The sequence below is a fragment of the Pezoporus flaviventris genome, unplaced genomic scaffold, assembly GCF_033815535.1.
Source record: "Pezoporus flaviventris isolate CSIRO_AGI_PZ_B2104156 unplaced genomic scaffold, CSIRO_AGI_Pfla_v1 ptg000001l, whole genome shotgun sequence".
NCBI lineage: Eukaryota > Metazoa > Chordata > Aves > Psittaciformes > Psittacidae > Pezoporus > Pezoporus flaviventris.
In genome coordinates, this window is record NW_026892549.1 from 52,421,804 (window position 1) to 52,436,133 (window position 14,330).

At 39.7% G+C, this 14,330-nt stretch overlaps 1 protein-coding gene across 1 annotated transcript in view; it reads left to right on the forward strand.

Moving 5' to 3' along the window:
* CALCRL (calcitonin receptor like receptor) overlaps window positions 1–14,330 on the forward strand; it is a 67,984-nt gene that overhangs the window by 28,424 nt on the left and 25,230 nt on the right. The window contains exons 2-4 of the mRNA XM_061457831.1: window positions 11,348–11,447; window positions 12,582–12,726; window positions 14,069–14,179. Coding sequence (XP_061313815.1) covers window positions 11,397–11,447; window positions 12,582–12,726; window positions 14,069–14,179 — 307 coding nt within the window. The 5' untranslated portion in view covers window positions 11,348–11,396. The remainder of the gene's footprint in view (window positions 1–11,347; window positions 11,448–12,581; window positions 12,727–14,068; window positions 14,180–14,330) is intronic.

Genomic DNA, 14,330 nt, shown 5'->3' on the forward strand with positions numbered 1-14,330 from the left:
CACACAATTATTGATCTGAGTTATTTAGGTAATATACCAGTTCCTTCAAGTGAAGGAGAATACATTAGGAGAAAAATAAGCCCAGTCACTAACTGAATGAAGAGAACAGCTCAGTGAAGCCTGTTGGAAACTGTGAAGTGCTTATGCTTTTGTACTGTAAAAATTGCCTTGGGGAGGATCAAATTCTTCTGATCTCCTGTCTCACCTGTTCTAGGAGTCTGTTACTGCAGATGCCTGGGTATTGATTCAGAGTTGATGGTGGGTGGTTAGTAGGAAATTCTAGTGTTGTGAGACTGTGCTGCCCAGAGTTCTTTAGATTTGTTCCATAACATTTTAAGCTTTCTTAACTCTGTAATTATTAGGAGGATGGAGTAATTCTCCCACATACAGCCATGAGCTGTAATGTGATACCATCAGAGCAGTTTGGTCCAAATCCTCCAGAAGTGCTACCCTCAGAAATGAGGGGTTTTTACTCCATTAGGAAGACTTCCAAATTACCCTTCATTGCTCTGCAAGGTAAGTGTGGAGGTTTTGGAGTCCACTGTAAGAACTAAATGAATCTGGCATGTATTAATGTTTAGGTTGTACTGGCCACTTGCAAAGCTCTTTTTAGGTAGAAGAGGATCTCTGTGGGCAGAATATTTCCCAGAAAGTTTGTGAATGGAGATATAAGTGAAGGCTCTATCTGTAATTCCATTTGAGATTAGTTGTTTTTTTGTTGTTTTTTTTTTTTCTAACAGTGAAGTACAATTCAAAATAGGGATGCTTGAAAAGGATTGGGCATTTTCCAACTTGTTTTTGCTTGTATCTTGGGCTGAAACAACCAAACATACAGGGGGTGTGGTGTGTCAAGAAAACACCCATTCTGACCCCAGTCAGAATTTCCAGTCAGAGGAAGGCTATACATCTATATTTGCACATGCTGAACTTCAGCATTGCAAGATTATGGCATGCTGCAAGATACGTAATTTCTACTGAAAATGTTTGGGAGGTGGGTTGTTTTTGTTTTTCTCATCCTGGTCAAATTAATGTTTACCAATTACTGAAAAATGTTTGTGCATGTGTATGAATGTACATGCAATGACAAAAGTAGACTCTTCTTCCTGTCCCACTCCTACAGAGTTGCATTCTGACTTAGACTTAAGGGCAACTGCTTAAGATAGAAGTTGTGTTTTTTCTTTTGTACTAAATGTGGTCAGGTGATTAAAGTTTTAAAAAAATAAATCTTGCTGACTACTTTTAAACCTTTTGCTGTATCACTGAAAAGGGAAGTGTCTGGAGCTCAGCAAGGATGACATTAATTCTTGGGAGGATGGGAAAAGGTTAAAAGTAGGAACAGCTGATGATGCAGGATGGCTCTGTAGAGAAAGCAGGAGGAAGTGAAATGTGAACATCTGTTAAAGCTATACCAGTGACTATTTGTGCAGCTTGCAGTTCCTCTTGAATTCCTTCTTCAATAGATGTTACTGGTGTCAATGACAAACACAATATGGGCCTTTGGAGTATCATTAATTTAGTTAACAGAGAATGTAATAATGAGGAAAACCAGGCAGAACCATTTCATTAATTTTCTTTTCTTAGTTATCCCAGTCTTCAATACATGCACTAAAATTGAGATTTTGAAGATCTGGCTTGCTATTGCAATTCCCCATTCTCTTCCCACTGACATTCCCTTTTACTGGGAAAATAGAGGACTGCTAGTAGTTGGGGCATTGTGTCCACTGACTTACAGTTTCATTCTATACCTATCCTGTAACTCATGTTCCTACTGGCTTTTGTTTAGCATGAAGTCAGGGGATCCTGTCTAAGCTTCCACCATCTTTTCCCTTAAGATAACAATTCAGTAAACTCAATCTCAATCCAATACAGCGGTCCTCTTGTCTCCACAGTAGAATTGTCAAAGATCTTCAGCAGAGAACAACTTGGGAATCATTTTTATTTAAAGAAACCCAGTAATGGCTCTCTTATTTGCCTTGTGCATCTAATACCTCCCAGCTCTGAGAGGGAGGTAACTCTCTGAGAATATTTGGTTTGCATTTCATCAGAAAGGTGATTCATAAAAGCAGCCTGACTTTCCCAGCAGTACTGGCTTACAACCAAGTTCAGTGGACTACATTGTTGTCCATTCTTAAGAATGTTTATAAACTTCCTGTGAAAGTTCATGTCCAAACTAACTGGAATAAGTGTTGAATGAGTGAATTCTTGTAGTGTTGCAAGAAATGCTTTCCCGAAGTCCATGCGTATGAATGTCCTTCATTCTGCATTTTGTAATTGATGTTTAGAAAAAACATTTTTTTTCCTCTATATATACACATATTTTGCAGTTAGCAACTGTGAGAAATGAGTGGAAATCACAGAGCAAATTATGGACTTTCTTAATCTTTTGTCTCCTGAGAAGAACTAATAACTTAGCAGTGGATCCTAGAATGATTGGTAAGAAATATCTGCAAAATCTCTAGGTTTGGACCATTAAAATTACTGAGGTAATGGTTGAGTATTGATAATGTGAAACAGAAGTAATCATGGACTTTGAATCAAAGAAGATATATTTTGCCTTTGTTTATAAGATGTTATATCTTTTAGATAAATAAAAATAAGCAAGGCTAAATGAGAACAATATTTGAACATGCATATTAAATTTGACATCCAATATTTGTTTTAGTGTAAAGATTTTTGGAACTATTAGAAAATTATTTTGAACTCTTGCATACTTATATAGAAAAACATACACTAAATTATGATTGCTATGTTCTACATAATTGGTCTCATTGCTTGTCCTATGCACATCACTTACAGGTTTTAGCTGTGCATATGTGCTTTGGCATAATTTGGAGAGAGAAGATTACTCAATTGCCTTACAACCGAAGTAGTTAACTCCAGGCTTCATTAAAAGGAAGGTGTTTCTTTTCCCTTCCTAGGTAAACAGGCGTAACTCTAAATGGATAAAACTTGTGATAGGTTTGAATTAATCTCCCTTGCCCCCAGTTATCATGCAGAATTGAAATCATTTGCTTCTTTGGATATCTCCATTTTTATTTGGTTTTCAGCCAATCTTCAGTCACTGCACATAGATATTTAGATTTTTCTTTAGTTAGCAGGTAGTGGTTTTGACAGGTTATTCATTGTAGTTCTCTGCACATGCGGATTTTCTAAAGAAGTATAGGTTAAACCAAAAACAGATTTCATATATGTTAATTGGTATTCCTGTTAGTTTTTTAAGACCCTTCAAAACAGCATGTTTGAACTTCAGTTTTTCACTGAATTACCTGTGCAATTTCCAGCAATTGGTGTTAGAGGATTGCATGCCAGTGGTAAAAATAGAGAGATTACTGATGCACTTTTAGTCTGGGTTAAACAGGCACAACAGTAACTGGTTTTACAATGTTTCTTGTATTTGCATCAAGCCATACAATAAACAGCAGCAGTCTCATATAGTCAATATATCCTACAAAATGCATTTATTGTATTGTAGTTGTGCTAGGAAGATCCAGTCACAGTGTAAAAGTAGAACAGAAGTAGATACAGAATATTTGCTTTTCGTAACTAAGCTGTGTTGGTCCTTTTAAAAGGATGGGCTTTTTGTAAAATTAACTGTGTTTGCCAGTGTACAATCAGTTGTCATCCACGAGTCTCTAATAGGATGTGACTCCTGGATAAAAAACCTTCAAGGACAAAAGCAAGTGTGATCCAAGGGAGAAGGTGGCTTGGGTCAGGAAACAGGTACTCGGCTCCCAACAGCCCTCTTGATTCAGTAGTGATGGGATCTTAGAGCTAGCTTGTGGGGAGTGAAGGCGATAAGATTTGCATGAAGAACAGTTTGGGAATGAGCTCTGAGGCCTTGGTGCTTTGACAAGCCCTGGGGCGATGAGTTGGGGCATGTAAGGCCAGAGGATGTGGGGGTTGTGAGAGGGTCTGCAACATTCTGGTTGGACTATTTACCTGGAGAGTTTTACAGGGGCCAGTGAGATTGAACGTTGTATGTATGTGCAAGTTGGGAAAGTACCAAACAAGGGGATAAAAAGGGCTTGGTGGTAATAAACAAGGATTTGAGTGTCTGCATCAACTTGAGCCCTTGTTGTGAAATGCCACAAATGGCGCCCACCGTGTGGGGTAGGAAAACTGACTACTTGTCGATCCGATGGCGTGGCTCAGCCAAACTGCTTGCTGAAAGTAGGCAAAGGTGTACACTGAAAGGAAGCGAATTCAAGCTGTACTGATTGCCTCTTGCAGGATGGGGGTAAGCAGCTGAGAATTATGGGGTCTGCTTTAACAAAAGAGCAGGAAAATGTTCTATAAGTTTTTACTATGATTCCTAAGCTGTATGGGAAAAATGCTGACAAGGAAGAATTGAAACATATCCTTCTCTAGGCATGAGAAGTTGATCCATCTATTAATTCCACTAATATTTATACCCCGGACTGTGCTACAAACAACGATAAAGTTGCCGCCACTTTATTAAGCCCGTGGTGAGTTATTTCTGAAACTTTAAAACTTCATGCTGGCTCACAAGCACAGGGGCAGAAGCGGCACCTTCGGCTCCCTTATCACTGCCCTCTTTGCCTGACTCTGCTGTGAGATAAAAAAATTAGTCTGCTGTTGTTGCTCCTGTGGCTCTGCGCCAGATACTTCTGATGCTGACCTGGATGGTCCTTTTGACCCGGGGCCTATGGATCCGGAAAAGGAGCCTGACTTATATCCCCCCAGATCCTTATGACAAATGGGCAGCTCTAAAAGGGGAGGTGATTTGGGCAGGGCATGCAGGTGTATTGTGTGCTTTCCCTGTGGTATATATGCTGGATCAAGACCCGCGGTGGTGCTCTTATCAGAGATGTCAGGCGAATGGTGACGGCCCCATGGACTCATTTGATACTATCTGTCTGTAATGCTCATGTGTTTATCCCAAATGATTTCAAAATGTTGTTTCGTTTGATAATGACGGACATGAAACATACTATGTGGGAACTGAAAATGAGGCAGCTCGCAGGTGCCCAGGCTGCTGAAAACTTAGCGTTGAGGGCATGTGAACCACTGCGAGCGATGTATTACTGCTGATGTATTACTGGGTCAAGCTCATTTTGGCACCAATGCTACACAAGTTAGGATTTGCCAGGTAGGCTTGCAGCAAGTTAAACAGTTGGCACTCCAGGCTTTGAAAACTGTCCCTGACATTTGCAAACAGAGACAACCTTTTGTCCAAATCAAACAAGAGGCTAATGAACCATTTATGAAGTTTTTCAGACTGACTTAATGAGGCTCTGGAGAAACAGATTGATAATGAGAAAGCACACGAATATATTTTCAAACAACTTGCTATTGAGAATGCTAACCCTGACTGTCAGAAAGTGTTGTGGCCACTATGAGGTCCGAGCATAGATTGGCTAGGTTTTTATAACAATCTGTTTTAATTGATTTTTATTATAATTAATATTGAGAGACAATAAGCAAGCAGCGCTGGGTGCACCAAGGAGTCTCCGCTCCGCCTTTCTGGGGATAGTCTCTTATACTTTTTGGTTTCCCGGGCTTCTTGGGTTTCAGCCAATCCTGTTGTCTTCTTTTCCTGGGGTTCTTCAGCCAAGCCTGTTGTCTGTTTTCCTGGGCTTCTCCACCTGTTGTTGGGGTCTTGTCTCCAGGTGAAGAAATATTATGTCTATCACAAGTCTGACCCCCATCTTAGCCCCCATAAATTCCACTCCTTATGTGTTTATTTGTTCAGCGCACAGATTTCACAACGTTCTGTAACAGGACATATCTCTAAGTTACCTACTCCCCCCTTTTCTAAGAACATTCATGCAATTTAAACAATGAACAAACATTTCTTTGCACAATATTGCGGTTGACCCAGCGGACTTATTCCCTTGTTTCTTCTTCCTCCTCCCTGTGGTATTGACAGGGACACTTTGCACATAGCACAATGATCACAAGGGATTCCACCTCCACACAAAGTGCAATGATCACTAGGACCCCTGAGTTGCTGACACGAATCACTCTGATGTAGCTCACATAGATGATATGTTAAATGCTTCTATGAATGTTGGGTTTAGACAACACAATCTGTCTCTGCAGAAGCATTTGCGGCATTGTCAGCTAAGTCACAGCAGTGCTTTTCGTGTGATCAGTATGGCCATTTGAAAAAAGACTATCTGAAAATAAAAGCAAATAATAAAAGGGAACCACCTGGAATTTATTCGCTCTGTCGTAAAGGGCGTCATTATGTAAGTCAGTGCCGATTGAAATTTGACTGGGATGGCCAGCCTTTAAATTTAGCAGGAAACCCGAAGCAGAGCACAGAGAGGGGCCGCGCCACGGCAACAGATTACCCCTCCTAATGGTCCCCTCAGAGAGCTGCCGCAGTTTGTGCACCAGCACAAGTGACAGTGCCAGAGTGGACCTGGCCACCTCGGGAGAGACAATAATTCAAGACACACTAGTTGTGCTTACTCCAACAGGCACATATGGCCCATTTGGGCATGGAAGGGCAGCATTGTTAATTGGACGATTCTCTACAGTGTTAAGGGGTCTTTTTTGTGCTGCCAGGAGTCATAGATACTGACTTTGAAGGAGGAATTAAAATAGTGGCATGGACTCCAATGCACAGTTAATACATTTTTCACCCTAGTTACCAGATGCTGTCTACACTGTGTAGGGCTCAGGACATTTTAACTCTGCAGGGATACCTGAAATTTATTGGACTCAACAATTAACTATGGACTGACCCCAGTTGACCTGCGCTTTAAAATCACAGGGGACAAACATTACTTTGCAAGGAATTGTTAATAGTAGAGCAAGTGTTACAGTCATTTCTGCATCACAGTGTCCCCATCATTGGCCTTTAATGGACGCTCATTCCTTATTAGTGGGAATTGGTGGTCAAACATCTCCAAAGCAGAGCAGAGAGCTTGTTGCTGTTTTTGAACCAGAAGGGAGATCTGCCTCCATTTAGGCCTTTTGTGTTATCTGGATCTCTTACCCTAAGGGGCAGAGGCTGTTTAAGCCAATGGGGATTACATTTAAGTACAGATTTTTCCTAGGGGCCACTATTTTGCAGCAGATCCCACCTTTAACCTGGAAATCAGATGAGTCACTGTGGGTAGATCAGTGGCCCCTCCCAAAAGAAAAACTGCTGCAGTTACACAAATTGGTGGATGAACAGCTGAAAGCTGGTCACATAGTCCCCACAACCAGCCTATAGAACACACCTGTCTTTGTGATTCAGAAGAAAAGTGATGCTTGGAGGCTTTTACACAACCTAAGAAAGATAAATGAGGTCATTGAGGATATGGGAGCTTTGCAACCTGGGCTCCCCTTGCCAACAATGTTACCACAAATGACTCTCATAGTCATTGATTTAAAAGACTTTTTTTCATGATACCTCTTGCTCCACAAGATGCACCACAATTTGCCTTTTCTGTGCCTTCGATCAATGCTGCACAGCTGCATAAAAGAGATGATTGGAAAGTGTTGCCACAAAGCATGAAAAACAGTCCTACACTATGTCAGCAATTCATAGTGGCAGTTTTGAGCCCTATACGAGAGTGCTTTGAGAATGTTTTAATCTGTCATTATATGGATGACATTTTAATTGCTGCAGAATCGGAACAAACAGCCCAGGAAGTGAAATGGCAAGTGATCCAGGCAGCCTCAACAGCAGGATTCCAAATTGCAGAAGAAAAACTTCAAGAAGCTCCATCCTGGAAATACTTAGGATGGAAAATATCCGAATAAAACATTCAGCCTCAGAATATCACCCTGAGGACAGGAATAAAGACTCTAAATGATTTACAAAAACTCTTAGGAACCATAAATTGGATCCATTCTCTCTTGGGAAGTATCTACGGAAGAGCTCCATCCCCTCTTTAAATTATTGGAGTGGTATCCAGGTTTGATGTCTCCTCGAACACTCACCCCCTCTGCACAAACTGCCCTTGATAAAGTGGTTGTAAAATTAACCAGTCAAGTTGCTCATAGGTGAAAAATGGACCACCCTATTAGCCTTTTCATTTTTTATTCATCTTTTCAACCCTATGGGCTCATAGCACAGTGGGTTCCGCAAGACGTAGATCCATTGATTATTTTGGAATGGATACTTTTGTCACCTTATTTTGGAAAAACAGTTACAACAGCCATTGAAATGATAGCTATGGTCATTCAGAAAGCAAGAGAGTGGTTATTGTCTTTAGATGGTGTTGAACCTAGTATGATCTATCTGCCTCTTGATACAAAACAACTGACCTTTTTAACTTACCAGTCTTTTGCTTTTCAGTGCACTCTAGCAGATTTTACAGGGCAAATTAGTATTCATTTCCCAGGACACAAAATTGTGCAATCCCTACATTCTCTTCCCATTTTGCCTGCTTCACAATTAACTATTACACCAGTAACTGAGGCACTCACAGTATTCACTGATGGGTCTGGCAAGACAGGCTGGGAAGTAATAGTTTGGAAAGATGCTGAAGGACGCTGGAAAAATGATATGCACATTGTCACAGGATCACCTCGGGTAGAAGACCTCTCTGCTGTGGTCCGTGTTTTTAAATTATGGAGTACTCCAATAAATATTATCACAGATCCTGCCTATGTGGCAGGCCTTGTTTCTAGGCTAGAACACACTTTTCTGAAGGAAACTTCCAATGGAATATCATTTGCCCTTCTCTGGGAGCTCAAGTGGCTCCTGGATCAATGGGTACACCCATACTTTTTACAGGATATACACTCACATACTTCTCTACCTGGACCTATAAGCGAGGGAAATGCACTGGCTGATAGGCTTGCAGGTATTAGTCTCACCTGACTGTTTTCCCCAAGCTCTCTTATCCCATGAATTTTATCATCAAAATGCAAAAGCTCTGCAGCATGCTTTTCAGCTGACTCAGGACCAGGCGAGGCAAATCATACAATCATGTCCTGATTGTCAACAAAATTTACCCACACCAGTGATTAGAACTAATCCTTGCAGTCTTTTGTCAGTTTTAATTTGGCAAACAGATGTTACTCATGTACCAGAATTTGGCAAATACGAATATGTCCATGTTTCTGTTGACACTTTTTCATCTTGTACTTACGCATCAGTACATTCAGGTGAAAAGGCCTAAGATGTTTGTCGACATTTTATTACAGCTTTTTCTACCCTGGAAGTTCCAAAAAACATAAAAACAGATAATGGCCCAGGTTATACAGCACAGAAAACACAAGCATTTCTTCAACAGTGGGGAATTCAACATGTCACAGGTATTCCACATCCTCCCACAGGCCAAGCAATTGTTGAATGCACACATAGCACCCTTAAAATTATGTTGCAGAAACAAAAAAGGGGGAGTTCAGGGTTAACCCCACAAGAACATACAGCAAAAGTTTGTTATGTTTTGAATTTTTTAAATTGCTGGATGGAGGATGGACCTCCTATATAGTAACGTTTCAGGGGTTCTAAGAATTCTGAACAGGGGAGAGCTCGCGTTAAAGTACGTAATCTTGAAACTCATGAATGGGAAGGCCCCTTCCCTTTAATAACCTGGGGACGAGGGTATGCTTTTGTTTCCACAGATAAAGGACCTTGTTGGGTCCCTGCAACATGGGTTCGTCCTGCCTTGTCTTCTGCCTCTTCATCACAAGAGGACTGACCCTACTGTGGTTTCCCACCCAGCCGAAAGAGAAAATCTGTAGACACCCTGTGCCAGTTGGTTGCCACACCTATGAGTCCTTTTGGACTGCTGTTGGAAACAATGGCAGCCTCAGATCCTGTAGATATGTGGGATGGCTGGGGGGTATACCAACACAGTCACAAGAAATTGATTTGTTAAGATCTGTAAAAATCGATATGTATCTGTATTTTCACTATATAGTTTGAAACCAATTGTTAGTGCAGAATGTTAACTGTTCTTTAACTGTTTATTTGCTAGGCTAGGAGCACGAGTGAAAAAATTGGATTAAGAATGTTTGTTTTGTATTAGCTTATACAATTTCTTATTAATTGAGCCGTTAAGCCGGTGTTGATAGTGAATATACAAAACAAAGAAGGGGGAAATGTGGGGAGTGAAAGTGATAAGATTTGCATGAAGAACAGTTTGGGAATGAGCTCTGAGACCTTGGTGCTTTGACGAGCCCTGGGGCGATGAGTTGGGGCATGTAAGGCCAGAGGATGTGGGGGTTGTGGTAGTAAACGAGGATTTGAGTGTCTGCATCAACTTGAGCCCTTGTTGTGAAATGCCACACTAGCTATAGAAGGGGCCTTTGGAGTACTTGAGTTTTATATCTGAAGTAGCAGTCTATTATCTTTAGTGAATTAATCTGTGCAAGGAAGCTAAACTCACTCAGATGTGTTCCCCCTTAATTTTGCTGATAATAGTTTTGTTAATGCTAGTACAGTGAGATACTTAGCTTTTGAATGATGATTTAGATGTAAAAACTTCATCTAAATATGGAAAGGTCTTTTGCTAACATGGAAACAGAAGAGAAGCTCTTATCTTGGTTCCAGGCTTGTGATCTTCTCAGGATACTTCAGGACACAGTAAAATACTGCTTGAGAAATCTCTTACACATTTCCTTCCTTTTGAGTGAATTCACACAGCAGGGTTATGCCTAATAGATTGAGTGCTTAATAAATAACTTTGTATATTTTATGGTTTAGGTGCATTTTGCACTTCAAACATCAATTCCAGGAGAAGTCTGCACTGTAAGATGATTACAGCTAGTTTAGATAGTTATGTTTTTTTTTAAACTGATGATACAGTAACTAGTTTAAGCTATTGTGGATACAGAAACTATTTTACAGCTCACAACTCATTCTTGCATTGCCATTGTCATCACTGAAAAGCTGTAACTTCAAGATAAAGTGGCTGCTTACTAGATCATTTCTTCCAGAAGTGGCAAGATCAAATTCATCTGGTATGAAGAGAACAGGAAATAATTGTGTGCATGTGTTTGTGAAAGTCTAGTCCTCCTTTGGAGGAAACTGAACTGCAGTTTGCGATGATTGCCTAAAGGCAGAGATGTCAAGGTCTTAACTCAGTTAACAATTAGCTCAGAGGTATATGTCTGTTGAAGCTGATACCAGCTACCAGACTGAGACAAACCCTCTGGAGAACTGGTGTAAGTTGAGGCAGTGGACGCAGCAGTGCAGGAAAAACCCTGCTGCTGGAATCCATTGCTGGTGAATTGAATGCGTATTTTCCCATTGTATTGTATGTTTCCATGTACATCACTTGGTGTCACTGTGCGTGAATAAAAACTGAGAAGAACTCTGTTCAGTTGTTTTAATTCAGAAAGAAAATACGAAGTCTTTTCTCAGTTTCGGCTTTCATGAATTGCTAAGGTTCTTTCTACCCTTTTTTTTTTTTTTTTTCTTCTATTGCAGTTTGAGTTTGTTCAACTACACTGTAAAATTCACTGAACTGGATATAAAAATGACAAAACACTGGATCACATTTTTGCTGCTGTTCTTATCAGTTACTATGGTAAGTCATGATTTTTTTTGACTCACTTCCAAATTGAACAAGTGTGTACACAATACCATAGAAATTATTAACATGGAAATGCAGAAACAACTAATATGTAGTTTCTGTACAGCAGGATCTTTATTTACCTTCTCCTTTAAATTCCTGTGGTAAAGAACTACAAATAGGAGTTACCTCTGCTGTACGCAGCATATCCTTTGCTAGCAGGAAACGTTACAGTAATAGTTAACAAGGGACATACAAGCAGAACTGTGCAGACCCAAGAAAAGTGAAGGAGAACTATAACGTGGATTCAGAGAACATCCTCGGAACTTTTAATTTCACCCTTTTGTGACAGTGGTACAGTATTTCAGTCTGCAGTTTTGTTTTTCTGTGAAGTTTAGTAGCTTCCCATAAAATATTTAACTGCTTTAAAAAAATGCACTGAAAAGGTTTAGGTCAAGATCCATGTTTTTAAGTGGATGTCATGTCTTTTGAATGCCTTTTTGTATCTTGAGGATTGACTCTATGGTTCACTAGACGGAGAAACCAAATAACTCTAAAGATTCCAAAAGCTTTAGCGCATACAGTATATGGAAAGTCTCTTTATAAAGGATAATTTTTTGCATAATATGCTTTTTAGACTAATGTAACATTGATATATTTTAGTGGATTTATATACTATTTGTTTTGGTCATTTTTTCATTACTATTTACAATTCTTGCAGACTGTTGCTCCCCCTTGCTCAGTCATGAGATATTTGTCAAGATTCAGTATAAGAAGAATTGCTAAAAACATAAAATCCTAGTGTCAGTAATAAGATTTGATGATCACTTTCCTTCAGGAAAATAGTATTTAAAGTATTTTAAAGGATTGAAGTTTATATTGGAGTATCACAGTATCACAGTATGTTAGAGATTGGAAGGGACCTCGAAAGATCATCTAGTCCAATCCCCCTGCCGGAGCAGGAACACCTAGATAATGTTACACAGGAATGCGTCCAGGCGGGTTTTGAATGTCTCCAGGGAAGGAGACTCCACAACCTCCCTGGGCAGCCTGTTCCAGTGTTCCATCACCCTCACTGAGAAGAAGTTTCTTCTCAAGTTTAAGTGGAGTATGTATATGAGTTGCTAAAAAAAGTCTTTTTCCTTTTAGTTTGTTGCCACTGCTATACCATCTGAAGGGCATCAGAATATGACAGAGGACTTTTCTCAGCTAAGTGTTACACGGAATAAGATTATGACAGCACAATATGAATGCTACCAGAAAATTATGCAAGATCCTATTCACAGGAAAGAAGGTAGAGATTATTTTCTTATAAGGGTTTGCATAGGCAGATGGTCAGCAGATAATTACAGTAATTTAGGCTCTATTCATTTCTTGTCTTAGTAGCAATGATTTTTCAGGCTGCAATAGTATTTGTACAATTTCTTAGAAATGTCACTTTTGGGATTCATGAAGATAAAGTAACATGTTACCTGTTTATAGCACCACTTCTTATATAACACAAAGCTTTTATTTCTGATAAGAAAATGTTAATTTAAATAGATATCCAAATTAAAAAATTGTGACAAATTAATCTGCCACTTTATTCCATGCTTTTGTAATACCTCTGGTCACACCTGCCTTTAAAAATTGGCAGTATCTTGATATGCATTGTTTTCCTGCTCCGGGGCTTTTGTTAGTGTTATTTATGCTTGCTTACAATGAGTTCTCTTCCAAAATGATTCTTTGGAAGAATTGAATGTTGCGAGGTCAGAAGCAGATAAGAGCATTAAAGTGTAAGCTTATGTTTAGCCTGGGGCATCACAGCTTCAGAAGTATCTGGACAGATTGGAAAGTCTTCAGATGAGAAGAGGAGGAATTGCATAACATTTGAAAAATGCAGCTTTGAGATGGGGGCATTATTAAGTCCTGAAGGAAGATACTGATAACATCTACAAATTCATAGAGAGGGTCAGTTATTCTGTGTGACTTTTGGGAAAGAATTTAGTTATAAAACCCCAGCTCATTCTCAGGGGAGGTTTATTTTAGATGTTAAAATTTGTGTGAGTGCAACAATGCATTGAAACAAGCTTTTGAGGGACACTGTGCGATTTGGTGTCCCTGGAGCACTTGGAGAAGTGTCTGGCCATGGTGGTTGCTGCAAGCTCAGCTCTGCCTGAGGCAGAGAAGTTACGGCTGCCTCCCAGACAGGCTTTCTAATGGCTTGTAGGGTACTACTGTGTTTTCAAATGACCTAGAAAATGTATCTATAGGCTTGGTATACATCCAACATGTAAATAAATTAAGCAAAGTTGTATTTGCAAGCTTAAGGCTCTTTGTTAATATGCTTTGTTTGGTATGAATAAATTTAGGGGGATTTGCCTACTGTGCTCTAGAGCTGAGGTTTGTAAATTGTAATGTAGACTGTTTCAAGGTGCCTGATGATGGATTTTTAAAATGCGTTCAAAGAAATATACATTTAAGGAACTACCGAGTGGAGTTTTAATTAACTGGTGCTAAATCTTACGTTTCTATTTTTTTTTTTTCTCTTTTCTGTAAGTGAGAAACTTACCTTATACAGTCTTGCGTCTTACTTTTGAGGGACTGTTATGAAAGAAGGGTTGTTGTTTTATTACCGGATCTCTACTTATTTGCAGGTCCTTACTGTAACAGGACATGGGATGGCTGGTTGTGCTGGAGTGATGTTGCTGCTGGAACTGTGTCAGTACAGCGTTGTCCTGACTACTTTCAGGATTTCAACCCATCAGGTAAGTGTGCATGGACTTCTGCATCAACATATTTCTTAACAAAATGAGATTTTATGTGCTTGATGCATCCTGTTTGCCCCACTCAAAGTCACTAATACTCCAGAATTTCAGTAACTTCAAAACCATTATTTGCATTTTCATAGAATCACAG